Source organism: Herpailurus yagouaroundi, unplaced genomic scaffold, assembly GCF_014898765.1.
Source record: "Herpailurus yagouaroundi ecotype Mexico unplaced genomic scaffold, PumYag 569, whole genome shotgun sequence".
Taxonomy (NCBI): Eukaryota; Metazoa; Chordata; class Mammalia; order Carnivora; family Felidae; genus Herpailurus; species Herpailurus yagouaroundi.
This window is the reverse complement of record NW_024412786.1, coordinates 936-27,478: the sequence shown is the minus strand read 5'-3', so window position 1 is coordinate 27,478 and position 26,543 is coordinate 936. Positions and strand designations below refer to the sequence as shown.

General features: G+C 44.4%; 1 protein-coding gene and 1 long non-coding RNA gene across 2 annotated transcripts; one reads left to right on the top strand and one right to left on the bottom strand.

The window, feature by feature from the left end:
* Positions 1–280: 280 nt before the first annotated feature.
* ASRGL1 (asparaginase and isoaspartyl peptidase 1) lies at positions 281–21,814 on the bottom strand. The gene is given in 8 exon segments (XM_040466164.1): positions 281–590; positions 1,228–1,338; positions 1,980–2,031; positions 2,033–2,099; positions 9,721–9,878; positions 10,718–10,860; positions 20,360–20,560; positions 21,680–21,814. Coding segments are annotated over 7 exon segments (927 nt in total). The 5' UTR covers positions 20,550–20,560; positions 21,680–21,814; the 3' UTR covers positions 281–384.
* An 87-nt stretch (positions 21,815–21,901) lies between these two features.
* Positions 21,902–25,274, top strand: LOC121023924 (uncharacterized). Its single transcript, XR_005787546.1, has 2 exons — positions 21,902–22,158; positions 23,868–25,274. It is a non-coding gene; the product is annotated as an uncharacterized LOC121023924 (long non-coding RNA).
* Positions 25,275–26,543: the final 1,269 nt, after the last annotated feature.

Genomic DNA, 26,543 nt, shown 5'->3' with positions numbered 1-26,543 from the left:
CCCCCCCCCCCCCCCCCCCCCCCCCCCGCTCCGCTCCGCTGGGGATCTCCCACTATCAGACAGCGCTCCCTGCGCGCGGGCGGCTGCTGTCACATCAGATGATGTCATTTCTTTCTAACCTAAGACGCTGGGGCCGATTCAGGAGAAAGACTCAGGACTTGGTCATGTGGACTAGTCTTACTTTGACCTTAATAGGGGGATTTCTCTGAGCACTTTCGGATCTGCCCCTCAACCAAACACTCAGATACTCATTGATCAAGGCGACAAAACAGTGACAGACTGCAGAATTTTCCATTTCTAGATCTAATTAATTAAGCTAAATCTCCACACCAGGAAGCTGGACTTTCCCTTCAGGATAGCACCTAGAATACAATCTTCATGGTCCTAGGGCAGGTCAGTGACATTGGTCTCATCAAGGTCAATTCCAGAGTGCAGCTGGCAGTCCTTGGCGGCCGCCCAGGGCATGGAGGCAGAGGTCCACTTCACTGCCCAGTCTCCTGCTTTGCTGACCAAGATGACGCCGCCTAAACCCTTCAGCTTTGACTTCATATAACCCAACGACATGTCGGCAGCCTCTTCCAGTGTCTTTCCTGAAAACAAGGAGAGGCTGTGAAACAACCTTTCAATAAAAAGAAATCTGATGGGAAAATCATTTGTAGTATGAAAAACCAAAGTGAGTTAACAAAGATTCTGGGCAAATGATTTCTTTTTTTTAAATGCTTATTTATCGCGAGAGTGAGTGAGCGAGTGTGGGAGCGCATGTGCCTGTGCGAGTGGGAGAGGGGCAGAGACAGAGGGAGAGAGAGAATCCCAAGCAGGCTCCATGCTGTCAGCTCATGACCTGAGCCAAAATCAAGAGTTGGATGCTCAACCGACTGAGCCACCCAGGTGCCCCCGAACGATTTCTATGTGAATGCTTCTTAGAAGGGTCCTCACCGTAAAAGACCCTCTGTGCACTGAGGCAGAGCCTGACATCAGCCTAAGCAGACCTGCTTTTCTCCCACACCCAGGCTCAAAGTCTGTCTACTGCCCGAGATGCCCAACGCAGACAATATTCTAAATGCACTTCTTTCCAAATCCTAACAGAAGGTGGGAAGAAGTCAAAGTAGGTAACAGCCTGAAAGGAACATCTAAAGCAAATTAAAAAGGGTTTCATCTACTTTCCCTCCTATTTATGAAGACCTTCCGTTCACTCGTCTTCAGACAGTATGCATTTGTTCTATGTACCTTGTTCTACGTGGAAGAGAGTGAGTCTGGCCAGATTCACCTTCAGGATGCTCTCCCCGTGCCCCGTTGTTGAAATGGCACCAATGTCATTGTCAGCATAACCTCCAGATCCTGCCCCCAAAAAGTGACAAACTGAGCAGCAACAGTGAAGAAAGTCAAACACAGATCAAGTCTAAGGCTACGTAAATACTAAATCCCAAAGAGTGCCAAAGTGTGGACAAACATCAGTAGCTGTGACGCTTTAGTGTGAACAAAGCACCAGGTGATGACCCTGAAACCAGGGGGATGAAGGGAGCCCCGGGAGGGAGGGCAGGCCTGACCTTTCATGGAACAGCTCCCCGAGGGCACGCGGGTAGTCTGCACAGGGCGAGGCATATACAGCCACGCCTACCCCCGCCCCTCACCCCGCTTCCAGAATGAGGCCATGTGCTTCGGTGTCCACGCAAACACTTCCACTCCTAACGTCGCTGTAGCAGCAGCGTGTGGCTTTCATGCCACTCAGATCCAATAACTGCCCACTGAAATTCTCAGCTTTTTCTGTTTGTTAATTTGAGCCCAGGCCTGGGAAGAGGGTTCGTGTATGTAACCCTCTGGGACGAAGTCTGCAGATCCCGAAAACGGGGCTAGAGGGAAGAGGCCCTCGGGGGCTCATGGGGGACAACTGGAGCCTCCCCCGTCTCCCTCTCCAAGTCCTCCCCAAAGCCAGGTGGGTGACTGTGGATGGGAAGGGGCAGAGCCATCGGGGGGCCCACCTATGCATGGCGTGTCCCCAACCCGGCCGACCATTTTATTCACGATGCCCCCCCGTCGAGGTCGCGTAGGCCACGTTTCCATTGCGGTCCAAGGCCACGGCGCCCACGGTTCCTAGGTTTCTGCCAAAAATAGAGAAGTGACAGGCTGAGACGAGAAACACTCCCACAGGTAACAACGTAACTTAACAGCACTTACATTCCCACACTAGAGGTTAATGGCAAACGGGCCACACTTTGATCCCAATATTCCTGACTCACGGAAATGGCAAAGAAAGCCTGTTTGCCTTTTATTCTGCAGGTCAGGTAGATTACTAGACACTCTTCTAGACCTCGGCTTCAAGAGCACATCTGATCCCAGCACCTCTGACCTCTAGCTGTGACTTACCTGCTAAGTTTTCTTCTCTGGGTCTCATTCTCCCCACCTATAAAATGGGGACAAAGCAACTGGGTGCTGGGGCACCAGGGTGGCTCAGTCGATTGAGCGTCTGACTCTTGATTTCGGCTCAGGTCATCATCCCAGGGTCATGGGATCGAGCCCCTCGTCCGGCTCTGTGCTGAGCATGGAGCCTGCTTGGGATTCTCTCTCTCTCCCCCTCTGCCCTTCTCCCCTGCTCAGGATTCTCTCTCCCCCTCTGCCCTTCTCCCCTGCTCAGGATTCTCTCTCTCCCCCTCTGCCCTTCTCCCCTGCTCATGCGCATGCTCCCTCAAAACAAAAGGCGCATCTCAAACTTCAGTGTGCATAAAAACCCCTTGAATCCCCGGGCCCATTCCAGAGATCCCGAGTTGGTGGGTACAGGGTGGGACCGAAGACCCTGCATTTCTCACAACCTCCCAGGTGAGGCTGATGCTGCCCGTCAGACCCCACTTTGCCTCTTTCATGGCACTTGCTGCAAAGACGAGATAGGTTATTGTTTTCTCTAACGTTTTATTATACATTTTCAAGTAAAAAAGTGAGAAGAATATAATACAGTACAATCACAGCTCTATACCTGCCACCCAGGTTCTATAATGAACTGTACTTGGGACACAAAGTGCCGGGCACAGCAGGGAGCTGAATCGACCACGTCCCTTCTCCTGTGCAGCTTGCGTTTGGGGGGCAGAGGGCAGCAGAGCAATACAAATTTGCTTTATGGAACGACAGTAAAAACTACCACGAGTCCAGAAGCATGGAGACACCTCGACACAGGGCCTCTCTGAAGGAGGTGAGGGCAAGCTGTGCCGATCGCTGGGGAGAACGCTCCTGAAGCAGGAACATGATTGCTAAACTCATGGAATCTGGAGGGCACTGTGGCTGGAGAGAATAAAGTGAGGGAGAGTGAGGAGGGACGGCCAGCAGCCAGACCATGAAGGCTCTGATGGGCGGGGTGACCGTGCACCCCGGTTACCTACGACAGTCCTGATTTATGCCTTTTGTCCCTGCTTGTTTCACCTTCGCTCTCAAAATCAAGTTCCAATTTGAATACTAAATCACATGGTTCTCCTACGTAAAGGCCGTCGTCAGGGCTTTCACTCGGAGGCGGGGAGACACTGGAGCACTTGAGCCAAGGCTCATCTTGTCACAAGAGGAGTTAAGCTTTAAAAATACTCTTCTTACCATGCCACGCGTCCACCAGGGTGGCTAAAATGAGGAAGACTTGGTACCAGGTGTGGCCAGGACGTGCAGGGCTGGGATGCCCCGTCATTCCTGCTGGAAACGGAAACTGGTGCCCACACCCCTTTGGAAGACCATCTGGTGGGATCCGCTGAAGCTGACTTAGCAACAACGCTCCAGCATTTCTACAGTCGTCTGGCAGAAATGTGGCGTTCACCGAAAGAGGACACCCAGATGTTCGCAGCAGGACTGTTCGTAGTAGTGGAAAATGGGAAATGACACAAATGGCCAGCAGAGGTGGAGTAAATGAGTGGAGACACAGCCATGAAACAGAATGATGCCGGCGGGGGGTGGGGGGGGCCGTAAGCTGCCGCTGCCAACAATACACGGATGAATCTGAGAAACTGGACGATGAAGAAAAGGAATGGCAATGTGCGGTTTCCTGATCTGGGGGCCGATTGCATGGGCGTGTCCACCCTGTGAAAACTCACTAGGGGTACATAAGATTTATGCACGTCTGGGGTGCCTGGTGGCTCAGTCGGTGAAGTGTCCGACTTCGGCTCAGGTCATGATCTCATAGTTCGTGGGTGTGAGCCCCGCGTCGGGCTGTCTGCTGTCAGCTCAGAGCCTGGAGCTTGCTTTGGATTCTGTGTCTCCCTCTCTCTCTGCCCCTCCCTGGCTCGTGCACTCTCTCTCTCAGAAAGAAAAAAAAAATTAAAAAATTACATGAGTTACTAAAAAAGATTTATGCACCTCTGTATGTATGCCACATTTGTACACAAAGTCTCTCTTAACACGATTATTCTAGCAAATGTATGTTGGCAGAGGGAGATGAGACTGGAACTAGAGACTGGTCAGGGGGTTTGAGGAGTCGGTGGCCTGTGTGAGGGTGGTGCTGTGGTGTGGAGAAGCAGGCTGGGCTGGAAACATTTGTTTAACAGAGAAGACAGCCTTAACACTGAGGAGGAGGGACACAACGGCAAGGAAGAAAAAATGATCACAGGACACAGGCACATTCACAGAAACGAATGAACCACAGACAAATGCCAAATGCTCAAACTTGTTACTAGTCCAGGAACAGCAAATTAAAGCCACAAGTTTAGGGCGCCTGGGTGGCTCAGTCGGTTGAGCATCCGACTTTGGCTCAGGTCATGATCTCACAGTTGGTGGGTTTGAGCCCCGCGTGGGGCTCTGCGCTGACAGCTCAGAGGCTGGAGCCTCCTTCAGGTTCTGTGTCTCCCTCTCTCTCTCACCTTCCCCTGCTCGTGCTCGGTCACTCACTCTCTCAAAAATGGATGAATAAACATTAAAAATACCTTACTAAATAAAAAAAATTAAAGTGACAAGGTTACCCTTCTCATGTCAGAGGAATAGAGGCAGTCCCGGTCTCAGCTGGTGGCGGACCCACGTTGAGGCAAGATTACAAATACAAATGGAGGCCCATACCCCATGTTTACTTCTAGGAAGTTGTAAATACGTTCTATTCTCTTAGAGCGATGCATCGGCTTTTAAAAATATTGTAAAGCTATGGCTCTTGTGTGGCTGAAAGTTGGCAAACTACCAGCGGTGACTTAAATTCATTATGATCGTGCCCATCTGGGTTCTCTGTTGATGGCTGGATGATGGGAAAAAGAGATGTGTGCGCACACACACACACACACACACACACACCCCGCCCCGGTAAGTGATTGCGTGTCTACTCCACAAGACTGGCTCTCCTGCTTTGCTTTCAGTTTGGGAAGCCGTTGCTCTTGTAGCTCTATGTCCGTACTACATTCTGTTCTGTTGACCGACTGCCAGATAAGACAGATCTTTTTGAGTAGGTGTAGTTCTTAGCAGGTTTTTAATTAATTTTAATTTGGCGAAGCTTCACTCTGCTGAGGCAGTAGCAGCTGGAATGACCGACAAAATTCCTCAAGCAATCCTTGGATTTGGAAGCGCCTCCCGATTTGAACACTGGCATGCTCACATGCTCGAGGGCAGCATGTGGTAAAATGCTGTAACAGAAGATTCTACTAAATATTTTAATCTGATCAAATAAATCACAATCGCTTGCTGTAGTCGTTTCTGTCACCTTAAACAGGAATCTAGATCCACGCAGAGTATCTTCGGCGTATTATACAAAATCTTAAAGCACAAGTATGTTCTTTGACTGTATGCAAATCTCTCTTCAAATGATACTCTGATACGTAATAAACAGAAAAACAGCCTCTATGGGAGCTGGTCTTGGGGTTATTTGTACACGAATCTTCTCCTTCAAGTCACACAAGTATTTTTGCTTCCTTCTTTCGGTTTCCTCTTATTGGAATGTCATTTTTCTCGCTTACTTCACATCCAGTTTGATTTTGTTTCCCTAAACTTCACGTTTTCAATCCTTTTAGACGTAAAACAGCCAAAAAGATTTTTAAAGGTTTTATTAAGCTTATCAATAGAAATGAACAGTTCCTACTAAGTGACTATAGAGAGCATAAATTCAAAATTAATTTCACTGTCAAAGTCCATAATTTTCTCCTTGAGGATCTTGTGTGGTTTCACTGAACTCTTTTTATCAATGTGATTCTCAGATCAGACCCTCTCCTGTCCCACAACATTGATGCTGTCGGCACAGCAAGGGCACACCTTCTAGAAAGAGATTTAAACTGTGAGCCTACCTGTCACATGGAATACTTCTGGATTCTTGGCCAAACTTCATGGTATCTTTTATTTACCAACCATGTTAACTCCATTATCACAGGTTTGCTTTTGACAGTCTTTAAAAAAAAATTTTTTTTTTAATGTTTATTTGTTCTTGAGAGAGAGAGAGAGAGAGACAGAATGTGAGCAGGGGAGGGGCAGAGAGAGAGGGAGACACAGAATCCGAAGCAGGCTCCAGGCTCTGAGCTGTCAGCACAGAGCCTGACGTGGGGCTCGAACTCACAAACAGTAAGATCATGACCTGAGCAAAAGTCCAATGCTTAACTGATAGAGCCACCCTGGTGCCCCTTGAAAGTCTTTTAAACTCACGACCAAGATGGAAAGTTTTCCACTTCTCTTAATCCAAAACACCTACTTCAAAAAGCAGGTATAAAGCCAATAAAACGTCCACTGACTTTGACTTGTTTTTCTTCGCTGGCTAGCATAGTGATACATATAATAAATGTTAGCTGCTCAAGAGGTCTTCTGACCATGGTACATTCTAGCTGAACAGAGTATTTTGTTAAAAAAAATTTATGTATTTGATTTCATCTCTTATTACCCACTAAATTAATCTGTCTGAGCTCAGAGCCTGGAGCCTGCTTTGGATTCTGCATCCCTCTCTCACTCTGCCCCTCCCTCGCTCATGCTCTGTCTCTTTCTCTCAAGAATACAAAAACAAAAAAACTAAAAAAAAAACAACATAAAAAAAAAAATCTGTCTGAATTCTCTATCCTAGACAGTGACCATATTAGTTTCGTTATTTTTTGTCTTAATTACATGTTCGGTGTTTCATCAACTTTTGAAATAATTTTTACCAAGCCCAGAAATTTTCTACTGGGTTCTGTCAACACTGTGCTGACGGAGTGCCATGCAAAGCATCATCCGCCCTCGCTAAATACTGGACACGCGGTATTACTCTTCCAAGAACCTCACATCCATGTTCCATGTCGTCTTTTCCTTTTTGTGCTCTCATCTATTGCCTGTTTCCTCCAATCCTAGTAATTGCGTCCTTTCGGTGTGTGAATCTTCATGATGAGCAATGACATCATCTTCCTTTAGTCCAGAATGTGACACTGCTGGGATTTCATCTGAACTACTCAGATTGAGGATGTAGCAAGAATACTATGCTCGTTAATTTTCACTGTCTTGATGGGTAATTAAATCTTCATTGAACCAAGAAGCTGGAATGTCCTGCTTGTGAACTTTCAGTGGATTGTCCTGGAAGGAGGCCGCTTACTTTACTGTTTTGTTTTTTAAAATGCACACGGAGTGTGTCCTGGAAGATTGTTTTCCTTTTTTTCCTTTCAGCTTTTTGTTTTCCTTTGTGAGTTCCACTTTTGTATTCTTTTTCGTATCAAAATCTTGACTTAACACGCATTTTCAATTGTCTAGGGATTAAAAAAGACGTGATTGTCTTGAAAGTGTACAAAATTAGGATGTATTTTCATCAAACATGAAGAGCAAATAAAACTGAATCAATATAAATGAAGTGCAGATACACTTTCAAGTGTATCTTGAAATATGCCAAATTATCTATTTATAGTAAATATCAATATTAAAGTCAGACATGAATTACCCTTAGCAAATACAAGATTTTGAAACAAAACTACTTAAATGTTGAAAATGTTAACATATTACAAGAATAAAACCATTCCGAATTCTAACATTCAGCGTCCACTCAGCTGCCAACATAAAGAGCTGGTTCCTCACACGGGTTCTGTCCAGACCCTCACTGTCCAATGCGGCAGGTGCGAGCTACCTGTGCCCCTGGCCTCCGGAAGCGTGGGCAGCCCCCAGGGAGATGGGCCGCAGGCGTAACATACGGGGCAGGTTTTGAAGATTTAGCATGAAAGAAGAATGTAAAATATCTCAAATAATTTCTTATATTGATTACATGCTGATATGGTTCTTTGGATATACTGGGTTAAACAATATTAAGTTCACCTGTTTCTTTTTAGGATTTTTAACGTGGCTACAAATGTAGCCCTTGTCTTTCTACTGGACCGTGCTGGTCTAGGCCTACATACTCGCGAATTTAAGAGTCACGGCAATCAGTCCTCATGTGCGAGTCTCACAGACATTGTACTAATTCACGAATCATGAATCCCGCCAGAACCACAGCATAAAACATGTAAGGAGGCAGGAAACTGAATATGTGGCACTACTGGGAAACAACACTTTGTTGCTTAAGAATTTGTTTGACAAGTTATTAATTTGTCTTTTTCTCTTACCTAAGTCCTTCTGTTGCTCCATTCTTCCCCCACTCCGAAGCAGTGTCCATTTCTGGTATCAGCAGTGGCACAGTCCACAAAGCTTTAGATTTAGGTGCTCTTTGGTTCCAAGACACAGAGCAAGATGCACAGAAGCATTTCCCTGGGGGCTGAATGGTGTTAATCACAAGAGTGGATGATGAGGGTTATGGGTCATGCAGGCCACTGCTGAGTGACAGAGGCGCCCCAGGTGACTGTAATAAGCCAACTGTTTTGTGTATTTGTGACATGGGGGTGCTCTGAAGTGTAGATCCCGGGGCAGGGTCTCTCTTGCTTATATCTAGGGGCGATGATGGCTGGTGGAGAGGTGTGCTATTGAAGAATTTTTGGAAAGCAATGTGGCAACATGTATTAAAACACCCACGAACCATCAATAAAGCAACCCCATTCCTGTGACTCCAGCTTACAGGTACGTACAACCACACACTTGGTTATCAACAGCTACCAATATATGGCCAATTGTGCAAAATAGATTCTTAAGCTGGGGACACATCAGGATTACCTGGACACTTTTTCCTAACACACCTGCCTGGCCTCTTCACTTCTGACCTCTTAGGTTAGATTCTTTGCAGAGGTGGGCCAGACGTGCGTACTGTGAAAAAGCTCCCTAGGCGATATTAAAGTATACCGCTGGTTAAAAATGATAAATCTTAGAGAGTATGCAGGGTTAATAGATTATATCCCATTACAAACTGCCAGGCCATATTCAAATTTTACTTTTCAAATGTTGCTTTGAATAAGGGGACTTTTATTTGGGATTTTGAAATCTAATATAGAAAACCGTAATTCAGAGCATATGACTAATTGAAACTTGTAAGAGCTGTCCTGATTTCTCTGTACTAGGACAGAGTGTTAAGTAACTTCAGAGGATAGATCATAGAGAGCCTGCCTGGTCTGCTTTCAATAACAGACTGATCAAGAAGCATCCAGTAGTTAACACATTAACACAAGGCGCTCTTCCATTCAGTCATCTTGGAGAAGGAAGTCTCGGCCTAATTTGAGTGGTTATTCACAGAAGTAATAAATGAGGTCAAGTTTAAGAGTCAGAAGAGCAGTGTTTCCATTCTGTACTATGAATTATTTTGTACAAACACTGAAACTACCAAGTGATTCTTGACTTATTTAAGAACTGTAGATAATCAGAGATTAGTCAAACTTCCACAGTCGAGTAACTCCCCAGACTGTGAGCCGCAGATACACTTACTTTTCACAGTCTGGCTTTGGAGCACCTTTCTCATGCTTCTCTTTCTCTAGGCGTTTTATGTTTCTCTCTGTCACCAGCTGCTCTTTAGGAACTGTGGGAATCCCCATGGCTGTCGCAAATTTTGCTGCACCTTGGTCAGTCAGAAAGCAATGAGTTGTCTTCAGCCAGAAAGAAATGGGAAATGGTTAGATTTCTGAAACAGTTAAAATCTTCTTAACTGCTTCAATTGTATGGCTATAATTAGTTCTCTCTGGGTATAAAACCTCAAAAGTGCAAATTCCACTGGCTTGCTTCTCCAAATGCTGAGCAGCCTGGCGCTCTCGAGATTTTGTATTTTCAAAAAAACCCCCAAATGATGGAATATTACTAGGATCTTAAGTTTAGAGAACAGAATTCATTTTTATTTAACACACGCTATTTGTTTTTGAATTTAAAAAAAAAAAAATGTTTATTTATTTTTGAGACAATGTGAGAGACAGAGTGCAAGCAATGGAAGGGCAGACAGAGGGAGACACAGAATCTGAAGCAGGCTCCAGGCTCTGAGCTGTCAGCACAGAGCCCGACGCGGGGCTTGAACTCACGGACTGTAAGATCATGACCTGAGCCAAAGTCGGACGCTTAACTGACTGAGCCACCCAGGCGCCCCAATTTAACACATGCTATTAAACAAGGTCTGTTCCGTTTGTATGTGTTAAGTCATATGCATTGAGAGAAAACTGAAGAAAATACAGGAAGACAACATGAAAACAGTAATCACTGTCAAGGGATTACTAGTCAAACTACACTGTCAACAGAGTTGGAGTCTTGGCTTATTTGACAAATTTAAATAGATTGCTTCTGTTCTTTTATATGACTTTAGGAGAACAGTGCTTGCAAGCATTTCCCTAGAGCAGGAAATTTTAGTCACTGAAGTACTAAAGTACTTAAAAAGTCCTATTTAGTCACTGAAGTATGGCGGTAGCAATTTCTTGCAAAAAAGGATGCTTTAGTCACATACCTTTTCCATAACAAGCCGTGCAAGTTTAATGGGATTTGCTATGCCCTGGACTGCAGAGACAGCTCCTGCAGACAGGTCTTTTCCATTCATGATACTAGCATCCATTTCCACATCACCATTTACATTCAAGACAGATCCACAACCTAAAACCAAAGAGAAGTTGAAAAGCAATAATCAAGAACTTAGAAATGACTCCCAGGTTTCTTCTACGCTGCTGACTTTGTTTATTTTTTATTTTTTAAAATGTTTTGTTTTTGAGAGAGAGAGAGCACAAACGGGGAAGGGGCAGAGGGAGAAGGGGACAGAGGATCCAAAGTGGGCTCTGTGCTGACAGCAACAAGCCTGACACGTGGCTTGAACTTATGAACCATGAGATCGTGACCTGAGCCGAAGTCGGATGCTCAACCGACTGAGCCACCCAGGCGTCCCTAAGCTGCCAACTTCAATTCATCTTCTACTTGCTGCCAGAGAAGCATGTTTGAAAACACAAATCTGGCTTGGTGCCCCATTACTTACAAAATAAAAAGGATGAAACCCTGATCTGGTCTCTGATCTCCTTTGCTGGTTTTATCTCCCCTCCTTGGCTACATTTTACTGAAACACCAGGTTTCCCTGAAAGTATCGTAAGTTCCCACTACTCTGGGCTCTTGTGCATGCTCTTCCCCTTACCACCAGCATGCTTTCTCCAACTTTTTTTTGCCTAGATAATGCCTATGAGTCTAGCTATGCTTAACCTCTTGTGCCTGTTTCCTCATCTGTAAAATGGGATAAGAACAAAGCTCAAGAATATTTAAAGGATTATAAAACTATCCAGTACCTAAAAGGTAAAATTTACAATGTCTGGTATCCAGTAAGAAATTTCCAGGCACACAGGGAAATAAGAAAATATGACCCATAATAGGGAGGAAAAAGAACCCACTTAATAGTAATGGATCATAAGTGACATAAATGACAGAATTAGTAGACAAAGATGTTAATAAAACAGTTGTTATAACTATATTCTATATGTACCAGGACATGGAGGAAAACATAAAAAGGACCCAAACAGAACTTCTAGAGATGAAAAAAAAAGTCTCAAGTGGAAAATACACTGGATGGGATTAAAACAAAGTAAGACACAACAGCAGAAAATAGTAATGACTATGAAGAGATAGCAATAGAAACTATCCAAAATGAAAAAGAAGAAAGGATAAAAACCCACCAAACAGAGGATCACTGAGCTTGGGGACAATTTCAAGCAACCCACTCTATGTATATAATTGGAGTCTCTAAAAGGAGAGGGGAGACAGAGGGACAACAAAATATTTAAGAAAAAAAATATATACAAAAATATCAAATTTGATTAATACTGTAAATTCACAGATCTGAGAAGCTCAATAAACTCCAAGCAAAAGAAACATGAAGAAAACTACATGCAGGCACATTATGATCAAACATCTTGGTCTAATCAGATAGAAAATCTTAAAAAAAAATTTTTTTTTCATATTTACTTATTTTTGAGAAAGAGAGAGAGAGAAACAGAGCATGAGCAGGGGAGGGGCAGAGAGAGAGAGGGAGACACAGAATCTGAAGCAGGCTCCAGGCTCTGAGCTGTCAGCACAGAGCCTGACATGGGGCTTGAACTCACCAACGGCAAGACCATGACCTGAGCCAAGGTTGGACACTTAACCAACTGAGCCACCCAAGAGCCCGGAGATAGAAAATCTTAGAAGTAGATAGAGCGAGACACGTTAGGAAGTGAGAAAAAGATGAGAATGAGAATACATTTCTTGTCAGAAATGATGCAAACCAGAAGACAGTGGAGCAACATCTTTAAAGTCCTGAAATTAAAAACAACAACCGCCCCCCCCAAAAAAACCTGTCAAGTTGGAATTTAATACCTAGTGAAAGTATCTTTCAAAAACTGAAAACAAAGACTTTTTCAGATACACAACAGCTGAAAGAATTCACCCGTAGAAGACGTGCAATACAGGAAATGTTAAAGGAAGTCTTTCAGGAAAAAGGAAAAGGACAGTGGACAACAGTCATGATCCACACCAAGGAATGAAAAGCACTGGAAATGGCTAGTATGTGGATAAGCAGAAATACTTTTTCCCCTTTATTTTATTTTATTTTATTTTTTTCAACGTTTATGTATTTTGGGGACAGAGAGAGACAGAGCATGAACGGGGGAGGGGCAGAGAGAGAGGGAGACACAGAATCGGAAACAGGCTCCAGGCTCTGAGCCATCAGCCCAGCGCCCGACGCGGGGCTCGAACTCACGGACCGCGAGATCGTGACCTGGCTGAAGTCGGACGCTCAACTGACTGCGCCACCCAGGCGCCCCTCCCCTTTATTTTAACAATATCTTTAAAATATAACAATTTAACGGAAAAATAATAACAACGTATTAGGCAATTTATAACATACACAGAAGTAAAATACATGACAATAATGGCACGAAGGCTAGCAGAGGGAAAACAAGTATGCTGTTATAAGATTCTTACACTATGCGTGAAGTATGATATTACTTGAAGGCAAACTGTGACAAATGAGAGAGGTATAGTATAAACTCTAAAATACCCTTAAAAAACTGTCTAGCTACTAGGCCAACAAAAGAAGACAGAATCATAAACAACACTCAATTGTCCCAAAAGATGACAGAAGAGGAAAAAAAGGAACAATGAATGGATTGGACAAATAAAAAACAAATAACAAGATTGACAGATTTATACCTGATCGTATCAATAATCACATTAAATGTAAATGGTGTAAACACCCTGATAAAAAGAAGAGATGGTCAAATTGCATAAAAAGGTAAGATACAACTATGTCCTCCTGAAAAAAATCCACTTTAAATATAAAGATACAAATAGGTTAAAAGTAAAAGAACAGAAAAAGCTATGCAATGCTCAAATGAATTAAATGAAAGTGTGAGCAGCTAGATTAGTATCAGGCAAAGTAGACTTTAGGACAAGGAATGTTAAATAATAATGACATTACATAGTGATGAAGGGATCAGTTCACACAGAAGACAGCAGTCTGTGTATCTAACAACAATTTCTAAGCATATGAAGCAAAACTGATGAAGTCAAAGGAGAAGAGAAATCGCGAAATCCACAATTACAATTAAAGACCTCCTCATTCCTCTCTCAAGAATCAACAGAAATAGAAAATCAAGGTGTAGAAGATTCAAATAACGTTATCAACCAACTGGACCTTACTGAAATTTATGTAACTTTCAATAAACAATAGCAGAGTACATATTCTTATAAATGCAAATGGAATATTTACCAAGACAGACCATATTCTGGGCCAAAAACCAAACCTTACAAAGTTCAAAAGAATGTAAATCACACAAAATATGTCCTTTGATTGTCACATAATTAAAATAAAAATGAGAAGGATATTTGGAAAATCCACAAATACACTGAAATTATCACACTTGTAAATAAACCATGCTTCAACGAAGAAGTCACAAGGGAAATTATAACATGTTTTGAACAGAATGAAAATGAAGAGACATGTGGAAACTTGTAGGATGCAATCAAAGCAGGACTTACAGGAAAATTTAAAGCATTAAGTGCTTGTATTAGAAAAGACTGGTCTCAAGTTATGATCTAAAGAGAACAGTAAATTACTTCCAAAGTAAGCTGAAGAAAGGAAATAACAGAGATAAATCATTTAGATTCCGAAGAGAAAAAGAATGAGAGAAAAAACAATTCAAAATCTGCAAACCCTCCTAAAACCACAAGCTACTGTTCTTTGAAAAAGAAACAAAAGAAAAACTTGATAAACTCTAGCTAGACTGACCAAGAAGAAAAGACAGAAATTCAAATTTTTTTTTTCAACGTTTTTTTATTTATTTTTGGGACAGAGAGAGACAGAGCATGAACGGGGGAGGGGCAGAGAGAGAGGGAGACACAGAATCGGAAACAGGCTCCAGGCTCCGAGCCATCAGCCCAGAGCCTGACGCGGGGCTCGAACTCACGGACCGCGAGATCGTGACCTGGCTGAAGTCGGACGCTTAACTGACTGCGCCACCCAGGCGCCCTGAAAAGACAGAAATTCAAATAATCAAGAATGAAAGAGAGGACCTCTCTACAAACCTTACAGACATTAAAAAATAAAGACATATTGCAAATAACTCTTAAGCCTATAAATTCAAAATCTTATTCAAAATAGCAATATTCCTTGAAAAACATAAAAAACTCAAAGAAGCAACATAACTTGAATAGTCCCACACCTAATGAAGAAATTGATTTCTTAGCAAAAAACTTTCCATTAAAGCAAAACAAAAAGCCAAAAGAAATTCCAGGCCCAGATGGCTTCACTAGCAAATTCTACCAAACTTTTACAAAGAAATAATACTGATTTTATACAAACTCTTCAAGCAAAACAGAAGAGGAGGGGTACTTTCCAATTCATCATTTGAAGCCAACATTATCCTCCTAACAAAGCCAGATGGATGTTAGAAGAAAATAAAACCACAGATCACTATCTTTCTTGAACACAGATGCAAAATCCTTAAGAAAACACTATCAAATCTAATCAAGCAATAAATAAAAAAGATAACACATAATGACAGAGGGGTGTTAACCCTAGGGATGCAAGCCTGGTTCAAAATTCGAAAACCAATCAATCGATATCCACCATATCAACAGACCGAAGAAAAACCATATGGTCATTTCAATAATGCAGAAAGAGGATGTGATAAGCTTCAACATTCATACCTGATAGAAAGTCTTGGGAAACTAAGAATAAGGAAACCTCCCCAACCCGATAAAGGGAATCCATAAAATCCTACAACCAACGTTCTGTTTAATGGTGAAAGACTTTCCCCTTAAAATTGGGACTAGCACAGGATGTTTGCTCTCACCACTCCTATTCAACCTAACACTGGATGGTCTAGCCAGAGGAATATGCAAGGAAAATAAATAAAAGTCATAAAGCCTGTAAAAGAAGAAACAAAACGGTCTCTATTTGCAGATGACATTTACTATGAAGCAATGGTAATCAAGAAAGTGTGGTATTGGTGAAGGACAAATAGATCAATGGGCCAGAACAGAGAGCCCAGAAACAGACCCACATACATATATGGTAAAATGATCTGTGACAAAGGAGTTGTGACATCGTGATTTATAACAAACACATGTTTTGGTCTTTGCCCATGGTTCCCGGCTCTCAGCTCCCAAAACCCTTGGAATTTCCTAGGGGTTGAGTGCAATGGGAGGATCTTTTATTACGACTTTTGGTCTTTCGTCCTCAGTTCCATAAATCACTTCAGTGTCACAAAGGTGAAATGGATATCTTGTCGCATGACAAGCTGCTTTCACCCATAGCTCAGTTTATGTTAATGAGGTGACTTTTGGAAACCCTCTAAAGATGGGGGGGGGCTGGTTGCCAAGGGAACCAACCATAGCTGGAGGGTTAGAACTTTCAGTCCAGTCCCCGATTTCCAGGGAGGGGAGAAAGACTAGAGGTTGAATCAGTCACCAGTGGCCAAGAACTTAATTAACCATGTCTATGTAATGGAGCTGGCATGAAAACCCAAAAGGATATGGTCTGAACAGTTTCCGGGTTAGAACCAGAATGCTTCCATGTGCCACTGTGCCAGGCCCCAAACTTCAAGGAGACAGAAGTTCCTTTGTTGGGCACCTGTCTCTGTACTCCTTCATCTTGCTTTTGATTTGTATCTTTTGTAATAAACTGGTGATCTAATGAGTAAACTGGTTTCTTGAGTTCTGTGAGCCTCTCTGGCAACTGATTGAACCCAAGGAGGGGGTCGTGGGAACCTCTGATTTATAGCCAGTAGGTGAGAAGCACAAGGAACAACCTGAATTTATAGGTGGTGTCTGAAGTGGAGCACAGTCTGGTGGGACTGAGCCCTTGACCTGTGGAATCTGATGCTATGTCCAGGTAGATAGTGTCAGAAATGAGCTGAATTGTAGGATACCCAGCTGGTGTAGGAAAAGTGCTTGGTGTGGGAAAACTCACACACACTGGAATTGGGTTCTGAGTCTTCGGACAAAGGCAATCCAATGCAGCAAAAAAGATAAGTCTTTGAACAATAGTGCTGGGCACTCATATGCAAAAGAGCCGAATCTAGACATAGACCTTACACCTTTCACGAAAACCACTCAAAATGGGTCACAGATCTAAATGTAAAATGCAGAACTATAAAACTCCTAGAAGATAACACAGGAGGAGGTTTAGATGACCTTGGGTTTGGCTTTCTAGATACCACACCAAAATCACCATCCATGAAAGAAAGAAATTAAGCTGGACTTCATTAAAACAAAAAATTTCTGCCGTATGAAGGACACTATCAAGAGAATGAGAAGGCAAGCCATAGACTGGGAAAAATATTTGTAAAAGGCACATCTCATAAAGGCCTGTTATCCAAAATACACAAAGAACTCTTAAAACTCAATAATAAGAAAACACCTTGATTAAAAAATCAGACAAGGATCTTAACAGACACCTCACCAAAGAAAATCTACAGATGGCAAGTATGAAAAAAACTCAACTGTATTTTCATATATTAGCAACACATACTGCTAACTGTAATCTTAAAAAGTAGCATTTACAGGGGCACCTGGGTGGTTCAGCCAGTTGAGCGGCCAACCGACTCTTGATTTTGGCTCAGGTCATGATCTCATAGTTCATGAGATCTGCATGGGGCTCTGCACTGACAGCACTGACCCTGCCTGAGATTCTCTCTCACCCTCTACCCCTTTCCCCCACTAGAATGTTCTCTCTCTCTCTCTCTTAAAAAAAAAAAAAAAAAGCATTTACAGTAACACCAAAATACATGGAAGAAGTATAAATCTAACAAAGCATTTGTAAGATATGCATGCTAAAAACTACATAACACTGATGAAAGAAATAAAAGATTTACTTTTTTTATTTTTATTTTTTAAATGTTTAATTTACTTTGAGAGACAGCATGAAAGTGTGGGGCAGGGGGGCAGAGAAAAAGGGAGAGAGAATCCCAAGGAGCGTTCTCACTCTCAGCATGGAGCCTGACTCGGCGCTTGATCTCACGAAGTGTTAGATCATGACCTGACCTGAAATCAAGAGTCAGATGCTTAGCTGATTGAACCACTCAGGCGCCACAGAAATCAAAGATTTAAATAAATGGAAGTTTATACTGTGGTTTGGAAGTATTGGATTGAAAGGCTCAGTCTTGTTAAGATGTCAGTTTGTCCTAAACTGATCTATAGAGTCAACACAGTCCTACCGAAAATCCTAGCAAGATTTTTTTTTATTTTTTGGTAAAAACTTGACAAGGTGATTCTCAAATCTGTGGGAAAGACAAAGGAACTAGAATAGTCAAAACAATCTCTCTCTCTCTCTCTCTCCCACACACACACACACACACACACACACGACTCTTACTACCTGATTTTAAGACTTAATATAAAACTATAGTAATCAAGACAGTGTTGTATTGGTGAAAGGCTACACATACAGACCAAGGGAATAGAATCCACCAATAGACCCATACATATAAAGTCAACTGATTTTGACAAGGGAGGAAGGGCAATTCTATGGAGAAACGTTGATTTTTCAACAACTGGTACTGGAACAATCATGCAGAAACAACCTTGACATATAACTCATACCTTATGCCAAAAAATTATTAAAATTGGATCTGAGGCCTAAATATAAAACCTAAAACTATAGAATTTCTAGAAGACACGTAAGAGAAAACATTTGTGACCCTGGGTTAGGCAGATATTTCTTAAGGTATGACACAAAAAGCACAATCCATTAAAAAATGGGACTCCTCCAGGGGCGCCTAGGTGGCTCAACTGGTTGAGTGTCCAACTTTGGCTCAAGTCACGATCTTGGAGTTTGTGGGTTCGAGCCCTGCATCAGGCTCTGTGCTGACAGCTCAGAGTCTGGAGTCTGCTTCGGATTCTGTGTCTCCCTCTCTCTCTGCCCCTCCCTTGCTCACGCTCTCTCTCAAAAGTAAATAAACATTAAAAAAAATTATTAAAAAAATGGGATTCCTACAAAATAAGAAACTTCTGTTCTTTGAAAGACACTGCTAAGAGAAAGAAAAGACGAGCCACAGACTGGAAGAAAATATCTGCAAATCACGTATCTAATAAAATACCAGCATCTAGACTATATAAAGAACTCTTAAAACTCAATAATAATAAAAAACGCAATAGAGAAGTTGACAAAATACTTGAAAAGATGTTAAAATAAACATCATTTGCCAGAAATTACCACCAGAACGAGGTCCCACCACACTCTATGACAATGGCTAAAATAAAAAATACTGACAATACCAAGTGCTTGTGGGGATGTGGAGTCATTAGAGCCTTCATACGCTGCTGGTGGGAATGGAAGTGGGAGTCACTCTGGAAAACAGTTTGGCAGTTTCAAATAGTTAAATATATACTTGCCACATGACCAACTTCCATATTAACCCAAGAGACACAAAAACTTACATTCACACAAAAACCTGTACGTAATTGTTTATAGTGATTTGTAATGGCCCCAAATCGACCATGTCCTTCAGCTGGTGAATGACTGACACTGTGGTATATCCATACAATGGAATACTACTCAACAGTAAAAACAGATGGACTATTCGTACTTGTGTCAACGCGGATGGCCCTCCAACGCATTATGCTACATGAAGAATCCAGACTCCAAAAGCTACATGTTGTCAGACTCAAAAGGCCATGTATTGCATGATTCCACTCTCTTTTCCCTTAATGTGCTGCAGAGCAGACACCTGGGAGAGTAGAAGCAAGTCACTTAGAATGGCAGGCTCTGGTACAGGGCAAAGAGATGAGAACTAGCCACTCCAATTCTGAATTCATACTTCCCAGTTCATGCAGATGACTGATCCTGGTAGTTTAGAGAGGGTGGGAGACCAGAAGACCTGTTCCAAATCAAAGTCCTTTGTGAATAAGTGGGTGTTCTGTCAGCCAGAGGGCCCTGACTGCTAACTGTATGTAATTTAACAAGCCTCCCTCTGAAACAGCAAGCCACTCCTCCTGCTGGCAAGGAGTAGCATCTGGTAAATTCTGGCTCAACCAACAGAGCCATAACGATGCACTTATGCCTCATTCTATGGTCAGGCAGACTTCAGAAATTTTGTGTAAGCGTTCAAGAGCGCAGAAGCAAGGGGATGAACAAGACTCAGGAAATATTTGATGACTAACTGGTTCAGATTTCCTGAAATTCTTTTCTCTGACAGATGTTGGGCAGGTGGGTATCATCCCCCAAAGTATTTTAATCCCTAGATTTCAGGTTCTCTATTTTACTTTTATGTATGTATGTATGTTTATTTATTTTTGAGAGAGAGAGAGAGAGTCAGAGTATGAGCGGGAGAGAGGCAGAGAGAGAGGCAGACACAGAATCTGAAGCAGGCTCCAGGCTCTGAGTTGTCAGCACAGAGCCCGATGCGGCACTGGAACCCACAAACCTGGAGACCACGACCTCAGTGAAGTTGGACGCTCAACTGACTGAGCCACCCAGGCAACCCTGAATTTAAAAAATTCTTAAAGCAACTTGGTCAACTTAAAATATGAAGTTATACTGAAAAGCTTCTTAGATTGACACTTTAGATTCGATGTATTTAGGGGGGAGAAGATTAACTTGATTTGGCATCATTTACTAACTGCAGTGCAAGTTTACCTGCGTTGAACTCAGGATCATCTTCCAGGATGGTCACAGCTCCTTCCACAGCATCAACTGCGCTCCCTCCGTCCTTCAGGATTTTGTAACCCTCGGTAGCAGCTCTCATGATGCCCTGACGCACCCGCTCTTTCCTGTCCTTAGAGATATTACTGGCTCCGCCACCGTGGACCACGATGACGGGATTCATGTCGACAGATCCTAGGGATCAGGAAAATGAAAGTGTCGTTTTGAACAGGCCCAAGAAAACTACCCTGGATGTAATCTCCTGGGGGAGATTCCACTGGAGACTATGTCCAGTTTCTACCCCTGGAAGGGAAGCAAGGTTTACAGCCTCAAGCAATTTCCTGCATGAGAGAATGGGGGATGGGGGCAGGGGACAGAGACAACTTGCTTTGAACTTTACACAAAATGTCCAGGGTGCCCCATGGTCTCCCTCCCCCTTCCCCTCCAACCCGCACCTCCAACACCTTCAGGCTTTGGGCCAGGGCTTTGGGACCCCCTCCCACCGGCTGCCATCTGGCCTCAGGAGAACTCCAGCCCGTGACCTGTGCCGGGGGCCTAGCCTCCAGGGCCAGAGCTCCAGCCCTACCAATGGGCTCTTTCCGGTCTCGGCTTCCCCTGGGATGGTCCCTTTTCCAGGACTGTAAGTCCTGCATATCTGCAGACAGGCACCACACTGTGGGCCATGTAGGGATAGCCCGGGACACAGGTGGGGCCTCTGGGAAAGACACCGGGCTGTCAGGGTCCAACCAGTTTCAAAGCAAAGTTACTAGAGCAGCCAAATCTTGCTGGATATCAGAAGCCATCTTGGGACTGTTAGAGCTTAGGACTGGGAGACTGCTGGCAGCCATGATCGCCAGACAGGCCTCAAAGAAAAAGGGTCTGAGGGCAACCACAATTCCAACCTCCTCATCACTACTGCAGTGGGAGGAAACGCTGGTCTCAGGATAATTCCTGGTGGGGTAAGACAGGTCCTATCTAACAGGTCCGGAGGGCTGCGGACCTAGGGCAGGTGCGCTGGTGTGAACTGCGCATGCCCTTGCCAGCGAAACTGAGCATCCAGGCTCCCCGGGGCCGTTCCTGGTCCAGGCCGTGTAGGGACAAACTGGGCTACAGGCACGGACTTCTAGGGGATACACCACGTTGCTGAAGCCCAGTCCTCCCAGCCCCCCCAAAAAGAGATGCGCCACATCTCACTGGAATCCCTTAGCCTTGACATTCCCGTGTAGTGCCAACTCGTCGGTCCCACCCGCCACGTCCCAGACCCCGGCACCGCGCAGTGGGCTTTCCCGGACTCCGGCAGGGCCGTCGACTTACCGAGGACACCGCGGGCGGCGGACGCAGGGGCTTCAGGCTGGGCCGAGCCGCCCGGCCGGCCTCCGAACCTGCGCGGCCCACCGCCTCCGCGAGCCCTTCCGGGAGACGGCCGGGTTCGCAACCGCTCAGCCACAACGGCCCCGCGCTTGCGCACGAGGGCGGGGCTGGCGCGCCGCGCAATTACCGTAAAGCCCCGACCCGGGGCCGCCGCGCAAGCGCCTCGCAACTGTGCCCTCGTCTGGGCTCCCGGCAGGACCCCAGCAGGCTGGCTCCCGGCTCGGGTACCACGCTGGCCCTCCACCCACCTGAGCTTCCTGGTGGGCTTCGGGGAACCTCCTCTTCCTCCTTTGGGGCTGGAGGCGGGGTGTTGGTGGCAAAATGCGCGAAGTGAGGTGCCAAGGTTTTGCCACCGAAGATCGAAAAGCAGTGCTGCGCGCGCGGAGATCCTTCCTCTCGGCCCGAGGTGTTTCTCAGGCTTGGTATGTTTCAATTGAAATCTCTTCTTTTTCATCGTCTTTCTTTTTAACCTTTCGTAAAGAACAGAAAGAAAATAAACTATAATTGGTCCGGTTCCGTGCCAGGGGCGCACTGAAGCGTCTGAAACCCCCAGCGAACTCCCTCGGAGCTTCAAGGAGCCCAGTGCTACATTCCTTGCTTAAACCACCTGTGCCCTTATCTTTTTGCGGTTGTTGACACATTTTCTCCAGCCTGCCCCAGAGAGTTCCTTTAAGGCTCTGACCCGTGCCCCCCCCCCCCCCCATTCCTAATACCAGCATCCTTCCAATAGGAGTTTACATTTTTTTTTAAATTTTTTTAATGTTTTTTAATTATTTTTGAGACAGGGAGAGACAGAGCATGAACAGGGGAGGGTCAGAGAGAGGGAGACACAGAATCTGAAACAGGCTCCAGGCTCTGAGCTGTCAGCACAGAGCCCGACGCGGGGCTCGAACTCACGGACTGTGAGATCATGACCTGAGCCGAAGTCGGCCGCCTAACCGACTGAGCCACCCAGGCGCCCCATGGAGTTTACATTTTTTAAACTTTATTTAAATTATTTAATTAACACGGTGCTGCTGTTATGCCATTATTTATTATTATTATTATTATTATTATTATTATTATTATTATTATGTTGTGTTTATCATTCCCTTACCTCCACTTCCCCAGGAAAGAGGAGTGACTAGTTCTGTGTCTTCCATCATTAGAAGTTCCTTAGTGAGGCGTCTGGGTGGCTCAGTCAGTTAAGCCTGCAACTCTTGATTTTGGCTCAGGTCATCATCTCACGGTTGGTGGACAGGCTCGCGTTGAACTCCGTGCTGGCAGTGCTGAGCCAGCTTGGGATTCTCTCTCTCCCCTTGTCTCTGCCCCTCCCCGGATTGTTCTCTCTCTCTAAAATTTAAAAAAAAAAAAAAAAAAAAAAAAGATTGAAAAACAGTGTAGAGGAAATGAATGCACAAGGCAGAGCTGTGTCAAAAGCAGTTTGCTACTATTGAAGATTAGGAATACAAGCTTCCTGGCTTGTATTTTCTGGCTGGCTCAGTTGGGAAGCATGCGGCCCTTGATCCTGGGGTCGTGAGTTCGAGGCCCACGTTGGGTGTGGAGCCTACATTAAAAAAAAACAAACCAAAAAACACAATACAAGCTTTTCTTAAAAATTACAGCAGATTCAGCCACCCCTATAGCAAAGTTACTGTCAAACACTCACATTCTGATTTTATGTTCCTCAGAGGAAGAGAAAGAGGTGACGTTGTCACTGGCCGAAAGGAACTGCACGTGGCTGGGGATAGGTGGGTAGGCAGGCACCAGAGGCAAAAGCCCGAGGTAAAGGTTTGGTGTGATGCTCTGATTCCCAGAGCTGAAGAAGGCCAGCCTCTGCTCCAGGGTCCGTTTTAATTCAGAGCTTGCTATAGCTGAGGAATCAGCTACCATTGCTTGTGTTTGGCAGGGACTCAATGACAGGCAGGGAGAAAATGTCAGGTGTGCTCTGACTGGAAGTTATTGGTGGGGGGAAGCTGGAGGCGGGCTGGCCGGAAGTGGGCATCCTATTTGATTGCTTAGGGGAACATGTTTGGCCTTCTCTGGTTGGTCTTAAGTTGGAAGTGGGGACAAAGACCGGGGAAGCTGGTATTTATTGACCAAGTCCTGACCATATTCATTCCCTTTTTTTTTTTTTTTTTCCTGGTTATAGACCTTGAATCCACAGCCATTGGCATGGACCCATAAACCCAATCTGGGCAATCATGATACTCCTTGATTGTTTGGCAACAGTAATTGGCTCAAAAGGTGACCGTGTGATCCAAGCAGGGCCCAACTATGTAACTTCTCTAGAACTGAAGTTTGGATATTAGAAGAAAGAAGTTTTGTCCACTGCAGCCGCTAAATAGAGAGACTGTCGATTTGGGGCTACTGGTGGTCATCTTTTCCATCACGCGGAGAGTCTGTTTACAGAGTGAAGTTTGTGTAGTAAAGGACTACCCTTACCCAAAGAAAGATGTGGCCTTTGCCCTTTGCTCCTGGGAGAAGCTCTTTAAACCCCTGGCAAGTCCTACCTGACAAGAGTGTCTCTGTGTACCCTGGGGACTTGGGCCTCACCAGGTGGCCTAACAATGTGATGATAAGATAGAAACTGGGACACAGAGAGGGAGAAGACCATGGGAAGGTGGAGGCATAGATTAGAGTGATGCGTCTACAAGCCAGAAAACCCAAGGATTGTCAGCAGTGTCCAGCAGCTAGGGAGAGGCAAGGGAGGGTCCCGGCCTAGAGTTTTCAGGGAGAGCCTGGTCCGACCAACATCTCCATCTTGGACTTCTAGCTTCCACAACTGTGAGGCAATATACCTCATTTTTTAAGGTTCCCTGGTGGTTTTATGGAGGCGCTCCTTACAATCACAACAAGAACTGCAGGGTTGGACTAGTTACCACATAAGCTCCAGTTAGAATGTGTCTGTGAACCAGCAAGCAAGTGGCCCTGGGCCCAGTGAGTGCCCCAGGCACTCCTAGTCGATAGCGGCACTATCGATATAGGCTTTGACCATTACAAAGCAGACTGAAAGGAAAAGGCCTCACTGAGGACGTAATGTTTCAGCCCATATCTGAAGGGGGTGAGGGAGAGAGTGTGAAGTGTCTGAAAAACGAGCATTCCTGGTGGAAGCACTTTCTAGAGTCTGGTCAGACAGTTCTCTTAGTTTTTCCATAAACATGTACGGTCTTCAGTTATTTTAGAGAACACATTCCAGAAAATAACACACTTAGGTTCTGTTGACCAACATGTGGAGCAACTATCACAAGACCTTGGACAATGAGCGTTCGCTTTTTAACCTTCCATTCACTCCTCATCCCCATGCAATCTGGCTTCTGGACATGTGATGTTGCAACGTTTAAGACTGAAGCAAATAAGTAAAACCAGCTGTCTGCTATTGAGCCCGACATGGAGACGCGGAAAAATCCAAAGATTTTCTCACTGAGAGAGAGACATCTGAGTAAAGACCAAAGAGGTGAGAGAAACTGAAAAGAGAGTAGAACAGGATTTAAGAATTGCTGCACACTGCATATTTGTATGTATTAAAAATGCAATTAAAAGTAATTCTTTAGGGGCACCTGGGTGGCTCAGGTGGTTAAACATCTGACTCTTGGTTTTGACTCAGGTCATTATCTCACCATTTGTGAGTTTGAGCCCCATGAGGGGCTCCGCACTGACAGCGTGGAGCCTGCTTGGGATTCTTTCTTTGCCTCTCCCTCTGCCCCTCCCCTGCTCACTTGGACTCTCTTTTCTCTCTCTCTCTCTCTCACCATAAATAAATAAATAAACTTAAAACAAAAAGTCAGTTTTTTGGGTTGTGTATTTTTGGAAAATACACTGTTCAGAGATAGTGCAAAGTGGCAATCTATTCCATTTGGTTGCAGAGGTCATTTTAGAGTCTCTGATCTTTTTCCTTTACCTCCAAAATACATATATATCTTCAATTTTTTACTTGCTTTTTACGATCTCAGTGGGTTAAAAAATGGTGGTTTATTACTAGTGCAGCTCAGTACAATGCACTTGGCCAGGACGGAGAAGATGCTGTGTGCTCCCACAGTGAACCAAAGAATGGGTGCACTGTCTGTGGAGAATTGAAAAAAAATTCAATGTTTATTTATTTATTTTGAGGGAGAGAGAGACACAGTAAAAGTAGGGAAGGGGCAGAGAGAGGAGAGAGAAATCCCAGGCAGGCTCCACGCTGTCAGCACAGAGCCCGATGTGGGGCTACAACTCACGAAACTGTGAGATCATGACCTGAGCTGAGATCAACAGTAGACGCGTAACCGACTGAGCTACCCAGGTGCCCCTGCAAATTTAAAACTGACTCTGGGGTGCCTAGGTGGCTCAGTTGGTTAAGCGTCTGACTCTTGATCTTGGCTCAAGTCGTGATTTCATGGTTTCGTGAGTTCAAGCCCTGCATGGGGCTCTGCATTGACAGTGCGGAGCCTGTGTGGGATTCTCTCTCTCTCCTTCTTTGCCCCTCTCCCACTTGCATAAGCATGCTCTCTCTAAAAATAAATAAATAAACTTAAAAAATATGACCATGAAATGGAATAAAAGTCACCTGCTTTTAGTGATCACCATGAGCTAGTGTGTCTAGACAATGTCATAGACAACTTGGTCCACCTTGCTGGACATTCTAAATAATTGTTACATTGACCTAGAGCAGGGTGCTCCCAGTGGCTTGTCCATGATGCACCATGACCACATCCAGTCATTCAGGAACCCAGACTTCTCCCACTGAGTGGCTCCAGCTTCTCTAAGGGTCTTGGGGCCTTACTGGATCTCTGCATTCAGTGGCAGACATTCTGGAAGTGTCAAGACTATGGGGACATTGAGAAGAGCA